General features: G+C 47.8%; 1 protein-coding gene across 1 annotated transcript; it reads left to right on the forward strand.

Annotated features, from left to right (window-relative positions):
• The first annotated feature begins 7471 nt into the window (after nt 1–7471).
• EXOSC2 (exosome component 2) lies at nt 7472–17498 on the forward strand. The gene is made up of 9 exons (XM_052648809.1): nt 7472–7596; nt 9232–9333; nt 11012–11057; nt 11345–11434; nt 12492–12557; nt 13500–13568; nt 14692–14868; nt 15268–15396; nt 15903–17498. Exons 1-9 carry the CDS (start codon nt 7475–7477, stop codon nt 15981–15983), a joined length of 882 nt encoding a protein of 293 aa, XP_052504769.1. The 5' UTR covers nt 7472–7474; the 3' UTR covers nt 15984–17498.
• The last annotated feature ends 955 nt before the right edge of the window (nt 17499–18453 follow it).

Below are 18453 nucleotides of genomic sequence, written 5' to 3' on the forward strand. Positions count from 1 at the left end.
CCACAGTATAAAGCAGTCAAGGCTCACAAGGCGCTGGGCAGATTCCTCCTGGTTTCCAGCTGACTCTCAAATATCAGTGTCTTGCTTTGTTACTGCCCCCAAATCTTTGCTGCTTTTTTATTAATTTTCATGGACAGCTTGAAGGAATCCATGCAGCCTGTGCAGGTGGACCAAGATGGACATCAAGTACCCTCCCAATGCCCAGAATTTCAAAACGCTCTGGTGCCCATTTCCAGACCCTCCTTCAGGAAGAACAAAGAGCAGGGAGGTTATCGGTGTTGAGCCAGGCACTGGCTGTCCTCTCCAGGACCTCCTGACCAGGAGAAGGTGCACAAACTGGGAAGTGTGAGTTCACGCCTGTGCTCCAGCATGTAACAGCCGTGAGGCTGTCACCCAACCTGCTGGCATCCATCAGGCTCACCTCTCTGTGCATTCTAGCTGTGCACACACACACACCCCTGAAGATGCTGGAATTCACACTTGTACATACAGGCCATGCCCATTTGGAGCTTCAGGTATTCCCAAAGACCCAGTACTTCGGGAACTGATCTTGCTCGAAGGTCCTGCAAGTTGTTCACTTGCAGGTCTTTGGTGCCAGTGGGGACATCACTCTTCTTACTCCTCCGCTTCATCCCGTTAGAAATCTTTCTTCGCCTTTGATTCCTCGAGAGACGTTTTCCGATGCCTCTGGTGGCCCCTGGCCTTCCCCTTATCTCACTGCAACGGCATTGTCAGACTTCATAAAAGTCAGTGGGTCGGCCCTTGATCAAAAATCTAAATTGCTTTCTGTAGGTAATTTTATGAAGTTCCAACCGGCAGATCTGAAAGGCAACAGCCCCTGCTCCAGAACCCACCTGGTGGCAGCAGGTTGTAATTGCAGACTAAAGTTCTGTTCGATATCCTTGCTGGCACTAGAGATAACAAGATGAGCAGGGAGGCATTGGCTGCCTGAAGGACTGCACGCACGTGGGGGCTTCTCTGGTGGCTCAGCTGGTAAAGAATCCGCCTGCAATGTGGGAAACTTGGGTTCGATCCCTGTGTTGGAAAGATCCCCTGGAGAAGGGAAAGGCTACCCACTCCAGTATTCTGGCCTGGAGAATTCCATGGGCTATACAGTCCCAAAGAGTCATGTCCAACCCAAAGAGTCGTGTCCCAAAGAGTTGGACACGACTGAGTGACTTTCACTCCTCGCTGGGAGGCCTGATACTCAAAGCTTAATCTCTTACTTTGTTCACTTTTTCAGCAGGGGCCTCGGGCTCCTTTCCCAAGAGTGCATGTCCCCCTCCTCCCAACAAAGGCACACAAATACACCACCTCCCAGTCACCCCGCAGATTCAATCCGAAGGGCTTGCTGCATATCCTATAGGCATGCAGTATAGACCAGCTGGTCAAAGGGTAAAAATAAATAATTAAGTCTTTAAGGATATTCAAAAATAAAATAAGAAATAAAAACAGATCAAATTACTTCCTTGCTTAGAACACTTCTGGCAGCTTCCCTTTTCCCAAGAATGAAATCCAGGTTCATCTTTGCCTGACTCTGCCCATCTGCGACTGAACCTGCTCCCTCACCCAGTACACACGCTGCAGCCAGAGGTGCTGGCCCCACGGATGTATGTGCTTTTGCTGCTGTCTTGACCTTGTAGCCTTAATCTTGGAAAACTCACTTATTCATTCTTGTAGCTTTGGGAAGTTAGATTACGTAGGACCTCTGTGTACACGATTATGTTGTGTGTGAATAAGGCAGTTTTATTTCTTTTTCCAATCAATATGACTTTCATGTCTTTTTTTATTGCATGGTTCAGGACCGCTGGGTATAGAGAGTTCTAGATAGAGGTCACCGCTCTGTGTTTGAAACTCTACTTGGCCATTCACTAGCTGGGTGAACTTGGACAAGTGAATTAATGTCTGTGTGTCTCAACTTCCTCAAATGACAAATGGGGTGATACTTGGCTCCTAAGGAGATTGTAAGGACTAAGTGAGACAATGGATGTAAGTGAAATACATGACTTGGGATCTGGCACGCGGTAAGTGCTCAGCAAATGGAAACCATTGTTAACACAAGGATGCCTTTGGTGGAGTGAAGGGTTGTGGCTGCTTCTATCACCCACCTCATTGGGCATCCCCCAGGGGCATCTAAGGCAGCTGTCCATCACCCCATCTCCTGCCCTTTCCATTAGCCATTATCCTCGGAGCTCTTGAAATGGAGAAACAGATATTCTAAGCTCTCAGCTTCCTTCCCACTTTGGGGCTGGTCTGCTAGGCTGCATGGCCATGATGAGGTGGGACAGATTAAGGACAACGGCTTGTTAGCACCCATCCTGACTGCTTTCCATGGCATGGCTGCCTTGGGGAAGTCAAACTTCGTGCATGTTGGCTCAGGGCTTCAGGGTGGGTGTTGTGGGAGAACCAGGCTACCTGGTGTGCTCTGATGGGTCTTTGGAGTCCTGTAGAGGCACTTCTGACATGCGCTATCAAGGTGATAGACAGCTGCCTTAGTCACAAGTCTGCCCAAATGTAAGACAAGGAGGGACAGACTGCCATTCTTAAAATTCGTGGACATGCTTAAGAGCTGCCATAGGCATCAAAACTGTTTCTGATATTTTGGGGAGAGGCAGTCCTCAAAACATGAGGCAGTCCTTGGGTGGAAATCTTTGTGCACATCTCTGACTGCAAAACTCCTGGGGATCGGAGGGTGGGGGGAGGAATTCCCTGGTGGTCCAGTGGTTAGGACTCCATGCTTCCGAAGAGCTCAGGGCTAGAAGGCTCCTGCTGCCTCTGTTTTCACACTTTTCCTGATTTCCTTTTTGGTTACTTTCACTCAGAGTTCTCTGTGGCCCTCAACCCAACTCCCGAGTGTCAACAGTTCCTGGCCTTCAAGGCTTATTCGAACACCATTGCTGTCAGAAGGTCTTTCTGTCCTCCTCTCAGCCCTCTGATCCCTGAGCTCCTGACCGAACACCCTGATGCCTGGGGTAGAAACGCTCCAGAAATGCTTGCGGAATAAGTTCATTCATTCCACAGATATTTGCTGAGTGCTGTTCTGAGAGTACCTGGGTTTGTTTTTCTATTTTTTCATCTTGTGACTGCTCTGCATTGCATCTGGGATCTAGTTCCCTAACCAGGGGAAAATTCAGTGACAAGAACTAAAACAGGATCGAGTGATAGAAACAGGACTAGTCTAGATAAGGTGGTCAGGAATTCTTCTCCAAGGAGGTGATATATGAGCTGAGATCTAAGTGAGGGGGAGATGCAGGAAGACCTGGGAGGAAGAGCGTTCCACGCAGACAGCACCAAAAGTACACAGGTCCTCGGTGCCAGCACCCCTGGCTGCAGCGTATGTACTGGGTGAGGGAGCAGGTTCAGTCGCAGATGGGCAGAGTCAGGCAAAGATGAATCTGGATTTTATTCTTGGGAACAGGGAAGCTGCCAGAAGTGTTCTAAGCAAGGAAGTAATTTAATCTGATCCGTTTTTATTTCTTATTTTATTTTTGAATATCCTAAAAGACTTACTAATTTATTTTTACTCTTTCCCATTATGGTTTATTTTTAAAAAGTGAAAGTTAGTCACTCAGTTGTGTCGGACTCTTTGTGATCCCATGGACTGTAGCCCACCAGGCTCCTCTGTCCATGGAATTCCCCAGGCAAGAATACTGGAGTGGGTTGCCAGTCCCTTCTCCAGGGGATCTTCCCAACCCAGGAATGGAACCCAGGTCTCCTGCATTGCGGGAAGATTCTTTTACCATTTGAGCTACCAGTGAAGCCCTGGTATGGTTTATTACAGGATACTATATATAGTTTCCTGTGCTATACAGGAGAACTTTTTTTTTTGCTTTATGTGTCTTGCTCATTTTTGTTTCATTTTTAGTTACACGTTTTACTGAAGTGTAGTTGGTTTATTATGTTGTGTTAATTTCTGCTGTACAGCAAAAGGATTCCGTTTTATGTGCTCAGTTGCAGAGTCATGTCCGACTCTTTGCAACCCCATGTACTGTAGCCCACACGGCTCCTCTGTCGGTGGAATTCTTCAGGCCAGAAAAATTGGAGTAGATTATCATTTCCTATTCCAGGGGATCTTCCTGACCTGCGGATTGAAACTGTGTCTCCTGTGTCTCCTGCGTTGGCAGGCAGATTGTTTACCACTGTGCCACCTGGGAAGCCCCATTCAGTTCATATATATATGAACATATACAGTTTTATACATATATGCATATACATGCATTCTTTTAAAATTTAATTAACTAATTATTTAGTCACATTGCCATAAAATAATTTTCTTTTTTCTTTACTTTTGTATACATTCTTTTTTAAAAATATTTTTTTCCATTATGGTTCACAGGCTTCCCTGGTGGCTCAGCTGGTAAAGAATCTGCCTGCAATGTGGGAGACCTGGGTTCCATCCCTGGGTTGAGAAGATCCCCTGGAGAAGGGAATGGCTACCCACTCCAGTATTCTGGCCTGGAGAATTCCATGGACTGTATAGTCCATGGGCTTGCAAAGAGTCGGACACGACTGGGTTACTTTCACTTTATGGCTTATCACAGGATACTGAATATAGTTCCCTGTGCTATATAGTAGGACCTTGTTGTTTATCCGTATATAATAGTTTGCATCTGTTAATCCCCAACTCTCAATCCATCCCTCCCCTATTCGCCTGGCAACCACAAGTCTGCTCTCTCGGCCTGTGAGTCTGTTTCTGCTTTGTAGATAAGTTCAGCTACCTCTGGCTGCTGTACAGAAACTGGCTATAGGCATGGTAAAGGCAGAATTAGGGAACTGAGTCAGGTGGTGATGCCATTGGCTTGGGGTGATGGCCCTGGTGCTGCACAGATGGGGAGGTAGATGGATATGGGAGGAAATGGTGAATGTTAGACTTGTTCAGAAATTAATATCACTTTGGGAGTTCAGACACCTACTCACAGACTGCTGGGCCCCTCTTACAAAACCCCAGTGCTTAAATCTGGCCTCAAAAACCAGTATTTCCGACAAGCCTCTTGGGGATGTGATGCAAAGTCGTCCATCAAGGATCATAATGCCTACCTCCAAGATGAGCTGACTTTGAGGAATGTAAAACATAATTATTTTCTTGTTGTTGTTTTGGCTGCGCCAAGCGGCTTATGGACTCTCAGGTCCCCGAAGAGGGATCAAACCTGGGATCCTGGCAGTGGAAGCACAGAGTCCTAACTACTTGACCGCCAGGGAATTCCAATAACATAACGTTTGCTTAATGCAAAGCACGAGACGCTCAGGATGTGCAGGCTCTAGGGTGAAGCAGGTGCAGTCAGGAGGAACATGGCCCTGCCGCCAACTGCTGTGTGAATTCCAGTCCTTTTCGGGGCCTCAGTTTCCTCCTCTTTAAAAAGGGACCTGCAGTGGACAGAATGTTTATGTCCACCCCAAATTCATATCTTGAAATCTTAACCCCAAGATGATGGTAGTAGGAGGTGGGGCCTTTGGGAGGTGATTAGGTCAAGAAGGTGGAGCCTTCCTGAATGGGATTGTGTGCCTTATAAAAGAGACCCCAGAGAGCTTCCTGGCCCCTCCCACCATGCAGGGGTCACAGGGACCCCCTATCTGAACCAGACACTGAATCTGCCACTATACTAAGACAGATCCACAACCCCAATATTGTGAAAGGCTCCATAAGCACAGTGCCGTGAGAACGGGACGGATTATGGTTATGTCCATTCTTCCTTGAAACCGGATAGTGTCAAGACTATAATCCAGCATGCAACTATAACCCAGGACTAGAACTTGGTCTAGGAGCATTCCCAGGCCTGGCAGCCTGACTGCTTCAAAGGACACCACTGCCCTCTTCTGGTCGAGAGCAGACTCAACAGATGCACCCTTTCTCATACTTTTCTTGGCTCTAGCCCCTTCTCCTCTGTCCTCTATCCTCTGTCTTATGAGATGGTTGGATGGCATCACCGACTCAATGGAGATGAGGTTGAATAAACTCCGGGAGTTAGTGATGGACAGGGAGGCTTGGCATGCTGAAGTCCATGGGGTCACAAAGAGTCGGACATGACTGAGCGACTGAACTGAACTGAACTGAGCCCCTTCTCCAGGCAAGGAGGAGGGCAAGTGTCTGGCTGTCCACTTACTGATGACCTGTGAGCAATTAGAATCTATATAACTGACTACCTTACAGGGTTGGCTTTCTAGACAAATGTAGTTGTGAGCCACGCTTAGGTGAAAGAAATGCTATCCTTTTGAAGATTTACCAGGCTATTGGTCTGATGGGTCTTCAGAAGAAAACAGACTTAATTTACTGGTCTCAGTGAGTGGTGCTGATGCAAGTTATTTTATTTCATCCTATGTAGAATCCCTGTACTGGGCTGTGCTGTGCTAAGTCACTTTAGTCTTGCCTGACTCTCTGCGACTCCCGACTCTTTAAGACTCCACAGACTGCAGCCCACCAGACTCCTCTGTCCATGGGATTCTCCAGGCAAGAATACTGAAGTGGGTTGCCGTGCCCTCCTCCAGGGGATCTTTCCGACCCAGGGATTGAACTCGTGTCTCTTATGTCTCCTGCATTGGCAGGCAGGTTCTTTACCACTAGCGCTACCTGGGAAGCCTGCATGAAGAATTATCGCCTCCAATTCCCTGAGGTTGAAACTAAGTCTGTTGCGAATGCTATAAAGCATGCAGGGCCAAGGGTGAGGGAGAGGGTAGGACCTGGGGAGAGGGACAAGCGAAATACTCCTGACGCCTAGATAAAACCACATATCCTTCCATCTGTTCATCACTGAACCCTTAGGACAGCTCCTGGCTCATTTCGCTGTGTGAGTAAATGTACGTGAAAATCTTTGTATTGTGTCCATTTGTCCTCCCTGTCAAAACACACCCGCTTGGCAAGATTTAAATGTGTTCTTAGACGGTTTCTTGCTTTTTCCGAAAGAAATACCAGGGAAATCAGCTCGCTTAAGAAAGAATGGAAACAGCACCTGCAGCACTGTTTGGGGGTGTAGGTGATGGTTGGTGCTGAACTAGCACTCACGAAGTGACAGTAATGTAGACAGGGGCTACTAGTAACAGTACGAAAAGAGACTCTTTCCTCTGTCCAAATAGTGTTTTCTCCTCTTGATCCTCCTGGTCAATCGCATACCAAAAAAGAGAGATTTCAGCAGCTTTGAATTGGAAGGAAACTCAGAGGCCCACTTCACAATTATTTATAACCCTGGAAAACAGTAAGTGAGATGAGCACAAGAGTTTTGCTGAAAAGTCGAACGCTATGCAACCTGAGATTTTATTATTTGACAAGAGCAGCCTTGCCAATAGTAAAAATGGCAACTTGACTCCTTCCTTCCCTTCGTGTTAACCTAATGATTGCCAGTAGCCAACATGGAGGCCAGACCGTGAGTTCCCGTTGGCGGCTGTTCTGAGGCCCCGCCCCTATGAGCGACGGCTGGAAATTGCGGAGGCGGAAAGCGTGACTCCGAGTGGGGCTGCGCCTGCGCGAGTTATTGGCGCCAAGATGGCGTTGGAGATGAGGCTTCCCGTCGCTCGGAAGCCTCTTAGCGAGAGCCTGGGCCGCGAGAGTAAAAAACACCTAGTGGTGCCAGGGGACACGATCACCACGGACACAGGCTTCATGCGGTACGTGGGGTTGTGGGGACACTGGGCGGCAGGGGCGGCTGCATTGCTCTCTCTCCGCATGAAACCTGGGCCTGTGTTCTGCATCTAAGTGCTCGCGGTACCCGGGGCGCATCTGGGAGCATCTCAGTTGCCTCGTTTTCGAGGCTTCGGACTTACTACTTCCTGCTTCTTGTATGTCCCCGTCTGCAGCTGCCTCAGCTCCCCCGAAACCTGCCTGTCCCGATCACTGGTAGCTGTGACTCGTGGGTCCTGTGCCTCAGGCCCCCCCGATTCTGAGGCCTTCCTCGTTGAACCTGCAGCTAGGGCCTCTTCACAGGTTTCGGCGGAAGGGATGGTGGGCGTTTTTGACTTCTTCCACTTAGCCCTCAGCATTCCGTCTCCTAGCCAGGGGCACGGTTTTGGAACGAGCCATTGCTTGGGCTTAAAGAAAGTGAAGTCGCTCAGTCGTGCCCGACTCTTTGCGACCGCATGGACTGTAGCCTACCGGGCTCCTCCGTCAATGGTATTTTCCAGGCAAGAATACTGGAGTGGGTTGCCATTTTGGGCTTAGGGGGCATGCAAATATATTATGTTACATGCACCAGAATAGGTAACTTTGAGTCTGAGGGCAGGCTCCAACTTAAGGGCAGCTGGGGTTCCGGTCCTGCTGCCGTCACAGTATTAGCTGTATCACCTCTCCGATGTCAGTTTCCTCGTCTGTAAAATAATGATAATAACTATTCCAGAGAGTGGTGAGGATTCCATGAAAGTGAAAGTGTGGAAGAGTTAGTCCCTCAGTCATGTCCGACCCTTTACCACCCGGTGAACTGTAGCCCGCTAGATTCCTCTGTCCATAGAATTCTCCAGGCTAGAATACTGGAGTGGGTTGCATTCCCTTCTCCAGGGATCTTCACCACCCAGGGATCCAACCCAGGTCTCTTGCATTGCAGGCAGGTTCTTTACTGTCTGAGCCACCAGGGAAGGATTACATGAGGGGTAATGATCATGAAAAAAAGTAAGGCTCACCATTCTATCACCATCACAGTGGTCAACACTACTCATACCTCAGGCAGCCTCCGCCCTCCCCCCATATGCATATGAGAGAGGTACAGCGTTCATTCCATTGCCCTTTAACCTCTTAGTTTGGCATTATTGGTTCCCAGGAAATCTTAAGATTCAGTCCTTTATTCATGCAGTCCATAAATACTATTTGTGGTTGGGGTATAAACTGAACAAAGAGGAAATCTCTGTCCTGGTGGACTTTATGTTCTGAGAGAGACAGATGAGAAAGAAGCACAACAAACAAGTTATAGAATATTTGCTGGTAAATGCAGTAGAAAAGAACTAAGAAGTGAGGCAGGGTAAGTGGAGCATAAGTTGGAAATATGGTGGGGATGGCAGCCGCAGGGCGGGTGACTATTACAAATGGGAGAGTTGAGGAAGGCCTGGTGGAAAAAGTGCCATTTGAGTTGACTTGAGTACAGTGCAAGAGATGGCCACGTAGGACTCTCAAGAAGGAGTGTTTAGGCAGAGGTGGCAGCCAGCAGAAAAGCCTGTCTTTGAGGCAGGAGGAATCAGATTTGAGGAACACATTGTTCTGGCTGCGAGAGGTCACCTTATTACCCTGGTATCCTTTGTATCTTCCTGTTGCAACAGGGGTCATGGAACCTACATGGGGGAAGAGAAGCTCATTGCATCTGTGGCTGGCTCCGTGGAGAGAGTAAACAAGTTGATCTGTGTAAAAGCTTTGAAAACCAGGTGAGAGCAAAAGGTGTGTGTTTTGTGGCATCTGAGTTGCACAGCCAGGTCTTTTCGGCCATGACACACCCCCTACCCCCAGCCCTGCCTGCCCTGTCGTTCTGTAGGGCTGGGATTTTGGGAACATGACTGGAGGAAGGGTAGAGATGACTGTAGGTAAGGGCAGGCTTCAAAGGTTTCCCTACAATATCTGACCTCTTCAAACTTGGGTTCCCTCTCCTGCAAAATGAGACCTTGCCTGACCTCCTGGGTAGGATTTTCCTTGGAATTCACCGAAATAGTGTGTATAAAGTACTTTACACAGAGAGCCGTCTGCCTTGAGGGCTCAATAAAGGTTAGCCCCGGAACTTAAGCCAGTGGGATTGGAACAGTGAGCAGGCGAGTAGTAGGAGCAGATGCAGAGAGGTGAGGTAGGCAGTCTGCATGCCCTGCAGCCACGATAAACGTTTCCGACTTCCACTCTGTGTGGTCTAGGAAGGCCCTGGAGCAGCTGGAGCAGAAGGACCTGATCCGCCCTCTGTTTTAATGGAATCACTCTGGCTGCTGGTGGGGGTGGGGGTGGGGCAGGGTTAGGGAGCCAGATTCCTGCTCTGTTCTCATCATCTCGGTTGGTGGTGGCTTGGACTAAGGTGATAGCCATAGAAGTGGGGAATAGTGATCAGTTCTGCGTGTATTTCGTGTTCTGCGTGTATTTACTGTGAAAAGCTGTAGGGTTTTGTATGTGGGCTTTTCTACACGTAGGACTATGTCTGTGAGAAGAGATCGTTTTACTTCTTCCTTTGGGGTGCTTTTTATTTTCTGCCTACATTGGTAAGGTAGAGGTCCTAGAATCTGCTGTTGGACCTGTCCTGGTGCAGGAGAGAGAGGGGAGGAGGGAGATACACAGGGTTCCTCCAAAGACTCCAAGGACTGTGGCTTGAGCAACCGGAGGGGTGGAGTTGCTATTTCCTGGGCCGGTGACAATTGAGAGAGGATCCATTTGCTATAGTGGAATTGAAGGGGCTGCTAGAAAGCTTTGTTTGAGGTTTCTAACTTACGCAGGTTCCTATTAGGCACGTAAGTGAAGGTGCTGGGTAGCCAGTGGTTGACTAGAGCTAGAGCCTGAATTCAGGGGAGTGGTGGACTCATCGGTGGTATTTAAAGCCATCGAGCTGGGTAAGCTCACCAGGTGAGTGTGGGCAGGAAAGAGAAGAGGCCCAAGGACTTAGCCTTCAGTGTGGAGGCTCTAATTCATCATTAGAGTTGGGAGAAGGAATTAGGAAAGGGATCCGAGACAAGCAGCCAGTGGCTGAGGGAGACGTGAGTAGACCGGTTTGGGAGGTACCTGTCTCACTTTCCTTTCTCCTCCTCTGGCTGATGCGGAACTCGTCTGCGTTCCAGAGCCCACCAGAAAATATCCTATGCGTATCCATTTTTCGTGCAATTAACAAAATAAGGGGTTTCAGACTTAATGAACTCCTTGCAATAAATGGTGTAAGAATAGCTGATGGAGACTTTATATGCATAGGAGTGTTGGAAGTTGTCAGTTCCTGAAACTAAGTTCGAACAGTGTGGTTATGTGAGTTTACCAAATGTGGTGCCTGATCCAGGCCTGCGTGCTGTTTAACTGAAATCGCAAATGGTACTCGGTCTTGTCATGGAGTCTTTTCACTGATGGAGGACCTGCTTTTTCTTTCAGATATAATGGTGAAGTGGGAGACATTGTAGTGGGGAGAATCACAGAGGTAAAGTCTTACCAGATTGGTTTTTACAAAGTAAAAGTGAGCTGGTGATCTAATGAATGAGATAGTCGTCCTATTACGTGCAGTTACACGAAAGAAGGATTCACTGTGTTTGGCTCTTACGTGACCTTTGATGTAAACAGTTTGTTTGTAAACAGTTTGATGTAAATGGTTTGTTTGTAAACAGTTTGATGTAAGTGGTTTGTCCCATCGGGGGTTATTGTTCATTTACAGTGTGAGCTCTGGCCTCTGGAGTATGTGTCCAGGTGTGGGGTTCCTTTGTTTCGTAGGTTCAGCAGAAGAGGTGGAAAGTGGAGACCAACTCCAGGCTGGATTCAGTCTTGCTTCTCTCATCCATGAACCTTCCCGGAGGAGAGCTGGTAAGGATCTCCAGCTAGGACTATGTATAGCTTGCTGGTGAGAGTGCTGGGATCCCTTGCTCCACCAGAGAACTTTGCTTTATACTGAGGTTGCCACTTGTACTCCTATTTGTCTGCTGTGAATTTTGCTGTCTGGATGTACACGTAGGCTTTTCACTTGGCCCACACCTCCCAACTCAGGCAGCAGTTGGTATGTGGTAAAATCTGGGATGTCTGTGGGGAAATCCCAAAGGAGAGTTGAGAGAAGCTCTCTCAGATGCTTGGTGCTAATAATTTTCCTTTTCTGGGTGTATCAGTTTTGCTCAGTGAAGGTCTTGCTTGAAAAACTGTGTTTACAAATCAGCTTTACATGAATCGAATGGCATTTGATTATTCAGACAACCGCAGTACCTAAACTGCTTCCTTTTGTAAAATGCCGTGCTTCAGCCTTATCTTCAGGAGAGCATCTATTTACAGAGAGGCTCGTGGTGCTTGGCTGGCTGGAGAACGCCAAGATCCAGGAGGCATGATTCAGTTCCTGAAAGAGCTTAGACTAGCAGGGACTATGAGATAACTGGTCTAAATACCCTGCAGTCCAAGAGTAAACAAGTGTGTGATTGTACAAAAGACGTGATTAAATTCCCCGCGAGAAGCTTATAGGGAAAATGAATGTTGGAAGTTGATCCTATCCTTGAAGGATGGCTAGAATTTTAACAATGAATTCAGGAATCTGAGATAAACGGAAAACTGTGAGCAAAGATACAGTTAAGCTGGAGGTAGCCAGTCATAGTGGAGCGTGGTGGGCCGCCACGGCAAGTAGGTAGGCTCGACTGGGGTTTGGCAAATCACGTAAGGAGTCTGAATATTATTCAGAGAAGAGGAACCACGGGAAGGTCTGTAAGACAGAAAGTAGTGGCCATAGCTTTGTCTTGAGTGGCACGGGTTACCTGCCCTGGTGTTTGCACACTGTGGCTGCCTTCAGAGGTCTTGGGAGAAAGTGAAAGAGAAAGAAGAGATGGAGCGAGATCTTGGTTTAGGGTCAGACTCCCTAACATGGCCTTCTCCTTGTGTGTTTCAGAGGCGAAGATCTGCAGAAGATGAGCTGGCGATGAGAGGTTTCTTACAGGAAGGGGACCTTATCAGTGTATCCTTCACCTTGCGTCCCAGCATCTTTATGTTTGCTGGGGAATGGGGCTTAGATTGTCGGTCTCTCACAGGAGAAAATGGTAATCCTGGCCTCGACCAAGAGCCAAGGCCTCTGCTGCAGCCTGTCTCTTGCTTTTTTTACACACAAAAAAAATTGGAGGCATAGTTAGTTTTGGGGGCTTCCCAGGTGGTGCTAGTGGTAAAGAACTTACCTGCTAATGTAGGAGACGTAACAGACCGGGATTCAGTTCAGTCCTTGGGTTGGGAAGATCCCCTGGAGAAGGCAATGGCTACCCACTCCGGTATTCTTGCCTGGAGAATCTTAGGGACAGAGGAGCCTGGTGGGCTACAGTCCAGGGGGTTGCGAAGAGTCAGACACGATTGAGTGACTGAGCGCGCATGCTCACAATTAGTTTTATGTGTATAGCAGAGTGAATCAGTTATACACACGCACATGAGAATATGTAATTCTTTTTCACAGCATTTTCCTATGTATGTTATTACAAAATATTGAGTAGAGTTACTGAGCTAGACAGTAGGTTCTTGTTTATCTGTTTATGCATAGCAGTGTGTATATGTTACTCCGCAATGCCTCATTTATCCCTCCCCGCCCCATCTCCTCAGCCCTGGCTACCCTGCAGCTCTTGTTCAGACCTGCTGCAGCTCAGTCGGGTTTTTGGGTCTTGTAACTTATGGTGGCTCATGCTTGAAGCCAGCTCAAAGTTTCCTGGTGATGTTAACTTTTATCCCAGGAAGGAGAAAAGGTGGTATTCATGTCCGGATATTCATGACAGCCGACGGGGAGAGGTTAGGTCACAGCAGTGTGACCTCCGAGTCCATCTACAGCTGCAGGCGGGACTGGTGGACACAGACGCGAGGATGGAGGGGGAACCAGGGACACAGGTGATGAGAAAGTGTTTGTTCCTTCATCACCGACCAGGCTGAGGTCCAGGCTGTGTTCTCTGATGGAGCCGTCTCTCTGCACACGAGGAGTCTCAAATATGGAAAAGTAAGTTGGTCTCTGGGTGTTCTCAGTGGATGAGTGAGACTTCAAATCCGTTTCCCGGTCTCCAGCTGTCTCTGGCATTCTGGCCTAAAGCACCTGGAAGTTAAGTGCTAACAGGCTGGCATTGCACATGCTGACTCACGCGGTTGTGGGCTAACACTCACCCTTTTTCTGCGGAGTAGATTGTTCTGGCAGAAGAGCCCCTATGACCCTTGGGCCTGGCCCTACGGCTGTCTCACTCTCTCCCAAAGGGTGCGGTGGCTTTGCATGGCCTCAGTGCTGAGTTGCAGCCAACGGAGCTCATGGACTGATGAAACGCAATGGCCCCCGGCCCTTGGACAAACATCCAGTCAAGAAAATGGATATTATTGTTAAGAAAGATGGGTTTGTCACTTGAGCCTCTAAAGGAAATTTTGTTGCTTTTCTTGCTATAAGGTGACGACATTATTGAGGCTATTTTTTTTAATGACAGCATGTTTTCCCAAACAAATGATGACTCATTAGTCTTGGCTTTGTTTGGGTGAACTTTCTCATTTTCTGAGTGGAAAAGAAACCTCGCTGGTCAGTGGAGTGGCTGCAGCCAGCCACGCCCTCACCCTTGAATCAGGAGGGGAGACAGGCTCACTGCCTGTGCTGACCTTTGTGGGCCCGAGGCCTGTAGCAGACACGCCTTCTGCAGGATGTGGGCCTTGAGCTCACCTGCCAGGACCGGGGATGTATTTGTGCCCAGCCCTAGGCCAGTCCCCTTCTCCAGTGGCATGTCTCGTGGGCAGGCCAGGCGGTTGGGGTCAAGGTGGAACAGGGCAGTGCTCCTTGGCCCTCAAGAGGCTCAAGCCCGCATCTTCATTGGCTCCACCTTCTCTCAGTCGTCACACCAGCCCTGGATCAGAGCATGATGACGCTTGCAAAGGAGAATAAATGGTGGAGAAGAGAGTGAGAGTCGCCTTCTGTTGGGGTGTGTGACACCTGCCTCCGGAAGGTGTCTCTCTACTGTGCATGCGCGTTCATGGCAATTATCACCAGCAAGGACCCCGATTCCAGCCTCCCTAGGACAGTCTGTACTCTGCTTCATAGTCGCCTCACTGGTGATCCTAGTGACTTAATGTACAATATATTTTTTTTTTAGCTAGGTCAGGGCGTTTTGGTTCAGGTCTCCCCCTCCCTGGTGAAACGGCAGAAGACCCACTTCCATGACCTGCCGTGCGGTGCCTCAGTGATCCTGGGCAACAACGGCTTCATCTGGGTCTACCCAACCCCCGAGCACAAAGAAGACGATGCAGGGGGCTTCATCGCAAACCTGGAGGTGAGCACACGCCGCCCGCCGTTGCCCTGTTGGATGCAGAGGCACTGAGTGGGTACTGTGCTTCTGCGGCAGGTGGGGGCGCTCCCCGTCTCTCCCTGCTGCGTGGCTGTAGTTTGAGCTGGTTTGCATTTCCACTGAAGTCTGCTCAAAACATCGTGCTGCCCTCTCTTGTTCTGGAGAGATGAAATCAGTGACTTTGATCTCTGTTGGCCCAGATGGCAGTTGCAGGGTAACAGCCAAAAAGCCACTGGGGAGCCATCCTTTTTCATCTTCCCTGGAGTCAGCAGTTTGCTTGGTTTGGAGTCCCAGAGTGATCCCGCCTCAGTTGTACGTGGTTCCTGTGATTTGCTGTACCCGTTCACTCATTCTGGTCTTGATTCTGTTTGCCTCCCCTGGTAGCCGGTCTCCCTTGCCGATCGAGAGGTGATCTCCCGGCTCCGGAACTGCATCGTCTCACTGGCAACTCAGAGGATGATGCTCTATGATACCAGCATCCTGTACTGCTATGAAGCATCCCTTCCACATCAGGTATGCCACCCAGGGCTCCCCTTCTCGCTGTTGTGTGAGCAGGCGTGCCGTGTCATCCGCTCCTCGGCCCCCCACGTCCCTTCACCATGCCCATCAATATGAACTCACCTGGTCGACTCCCTTGTTGGCTGGTAGAGCTTTCCCCGAGATGCTAATAATATTCTCAATGTCTGATGTCCATGTGAGGGTTTGTGGGCAGTTGGAGGTCCCAGGTGGGGCTGGTTTATGACAGCAACCCCCTGGACTTCATCTTGGCCATCCCAGTTTTAGCTGCCTTTCTAGTGAATGCTGGAGTAATAGCGTTGTTATTCTTGTTAGCTATATCCCAGAGAACCTTGCTGATTTGTTAAGCTAGTTCTAGCAGATCGTTCCTTGCAATATGTAGCCTCTGATAAACGAAAGGAAAACGGAAGGCTCGTGTTAGCCAGGCTTGGTTTCTACATTTGGGTCGGCTTGATGGTGTGCTTACTGACTGAACAGATTACCTTTTGTCTTTTCTTTTTCAGATCAAAGACATCTTAAAGCCAGAAATAATGGAGGAAATTGTGATGGAAACACGCCAGAGGCTTTTGGAACAGGAGGGGTAAGAAGAAGCATCTCAAGGCTAGGACTGTGTGGACCCGAGCAGAGCAGTCCTTGAAAGTGGAGAATCTGATTGGCAGTCCCTGCATGTAGCTCAGTGAAGAACCGGGAAATTCATCACTGGACCTACATCAGGCTGCCTCTACCTTGAAGACCTGCTTTCTCCTGTTTTAAGGCAAAGCGAGGGGGAACGTGATTACTGCTGCCGACCCCTTGAGTTGCCCACAGGCTTCGGGTGCTACGGGTAGTTTCAGGCCCTTAAAAGCATTCCGAGTTCCAGCCGAATAGACTCCTATCCTGGAATCATATGGGGAATCTTTTATCTTGTAGTCACTGTCAACTCACCAGGCACAGTGCCCCATGAAATTGCCCCTATATAAAACAGCCTCCCTGATCCCCCCCAGTTGTCTGTTTTGGCCTCCATTCCCACCTCCTCTGCATCTTGAGAATGACACTGAAGACTGTAGCTTGGTAAAATGAGCCCAAGAGTCAGTGGAAGGACACAGCGACCAGGGAGCCTTTTGCTTGGTTGGTTCTCATTTCCTGTTACATGTTCCTCCTAGTGACAGATGTAAGTACATCCCCGCCAGGCTGCCTTAATCTGTTCTGCCTTTGAGGATGATCTGTAAGAAGCTGAATAATTGAGAGAGAGAATGAATGTTTTGGGTGCTCTGAGAAACGTGAAAACAAAGTAAAAAAGTGGAGATGGAAAAAGAAAAGGTTTTCCTCCTATAACTGAAGCAGCAATGCATTTAATTTTGAATAATTCAGGGTTGAAAAGTAAAAACTAGATACTGAAGTTCTGTGTAACTGAGAATGGCTAGAATTCCTGTGTATTCTTTTTCAAATGACTTTCTAAACATGGTGCCCTGATTTGGGTTTGGGGTAAACAGTTCTTTTAAAGTCAGTATATGAGAGTGCCATTTGGTGAGCTGTTTTTTTTTTTTTAATTTATATATGTGGCATCACTGTTTCTGTTCTTGTATTCTGTGTAATACTTGGGAGTTAAATACAGGTGAAGGATGACTTGGGAGACAGAAATTCTTCTGACAGAGGCCCTTAAATTTAAACCCAGAACACCTAGTACAATTTAACCCTAGGACAGTTTCAGTAGTAATTTGGAGCATATGACAGTTTTGAAACCTAGCTCAGCTCTTTTTTGTTAAATTGTACGTCTTTATAATATTCAGTCTGTCTCCTGTTTTGAGGAGTTTGCAATCAACTGAGTATTGCACAGGCTATGTTGCAGATGTAGGCTTGCTCCCTGTTTTTGAGATCATGTTCTAGGTTGTATGTCCCTGAAGGGAAGGGAATGGGGAAGGAGGGGAGCCTGCATGCCTGGTTTGGGTTGGTTTTGATCAGGGCCATAAGTAGGTTCGTTGAATGTTTGCCCTTCTCACTTGGTCTGCCAAGCTGCCAGCCTATAGTGTTCACTCAGTATATCCTGAATAGTGATTACCTACTAAGTGGTACTTTTCTTGTGGCCCACTAGAGGGTGCCCTTGTTAAGCATAATTTCAGTAAGTATTTTTTTTTTAAATAAAGCTGAAGTTTTTACACCGGTTCTGAATTCCTCTAGCACTGTGTAGGTTGCTTTGCTTTACAAGCGTGAGCACAAAATTAGGCTGAACTACGTCATTCTTAGTGGAATGTATGAGCTTAAAGGGATTTATTCAAATTTGGCAACATTTATTTACTTCTGTCAGGCATTTGCTGGGCTCTGGATTCTAGTTTTAAGTCCTTAAGAGTATCATTCTACAGTGTTACACAGTGCGTCTCTGGAAAAAAATATTCTAGTCTGGCTTGGGGCTTCACCTAAAGCTAGAAAATAGCAGGAAGTAAATCGTGAGTAGGGATAAACCTTTAAATCAAGCGCTGCTGGCCTCTAAAGCATAGTCAGTCTCAATATTTATGGGAAATAAGTCCTATTTGATTCTCATGACAACCTTGTAAAGTTTGATATGACTCGTTTATAAATGAAAGCCATTCAGATAATTAAAGTGACTTCATTAAAGCTCATTAGCAACTATGGATCAGTAGGCTTAAGCTCTTTGGATGAATCATAAAGCAACCCTTGAGAGAAGGGGTTGGACTGATAGTGAAAGGATATGGGGTCCAGAAATTTCATTTCCAGCATTGAGACCTACACTTTGGATTGTTACTCATTTTGTACACTGCCTGTCCCTCCCATGTCTGCTGTGGGAGACAAGGATGAGTCCTTCCACCCCCACGCTTCATTTGTACCCCAGCACCTAGGACAGTGCTTGGCACACGGGCTGAATAATGCTTATGAATGATTTATTAGTTCAAGAAGTGTGGGTTAGAGTTCTGATTTGATTGGTCAATTTTAAGCTAGAGAGTGAAGAATGAAGATGCGTAGGAAATGATGAAAGCGTGAAAAGGAATAAAAAGTGAAATCTTCAAAGAGAAAGGGTAATGGTAAAGATAAGGTGATGGGTAAATAGAGGGAACAGGG

Source organism: Budorcas taxicolor, chromosome 11 (genome assembly GCF_023091745.1).
Source record: "Budorcas taxicolor isolate Tak-1 chromosome 11, Takin1.1, whole genome shotgun sequence".
NCBI classification, from domain to species: Eukaryota; Metazoa; Chordata; class Mammalia; order Artiodactyla; family Bovidae; genus Budorcas; species Budorcas taxicolor.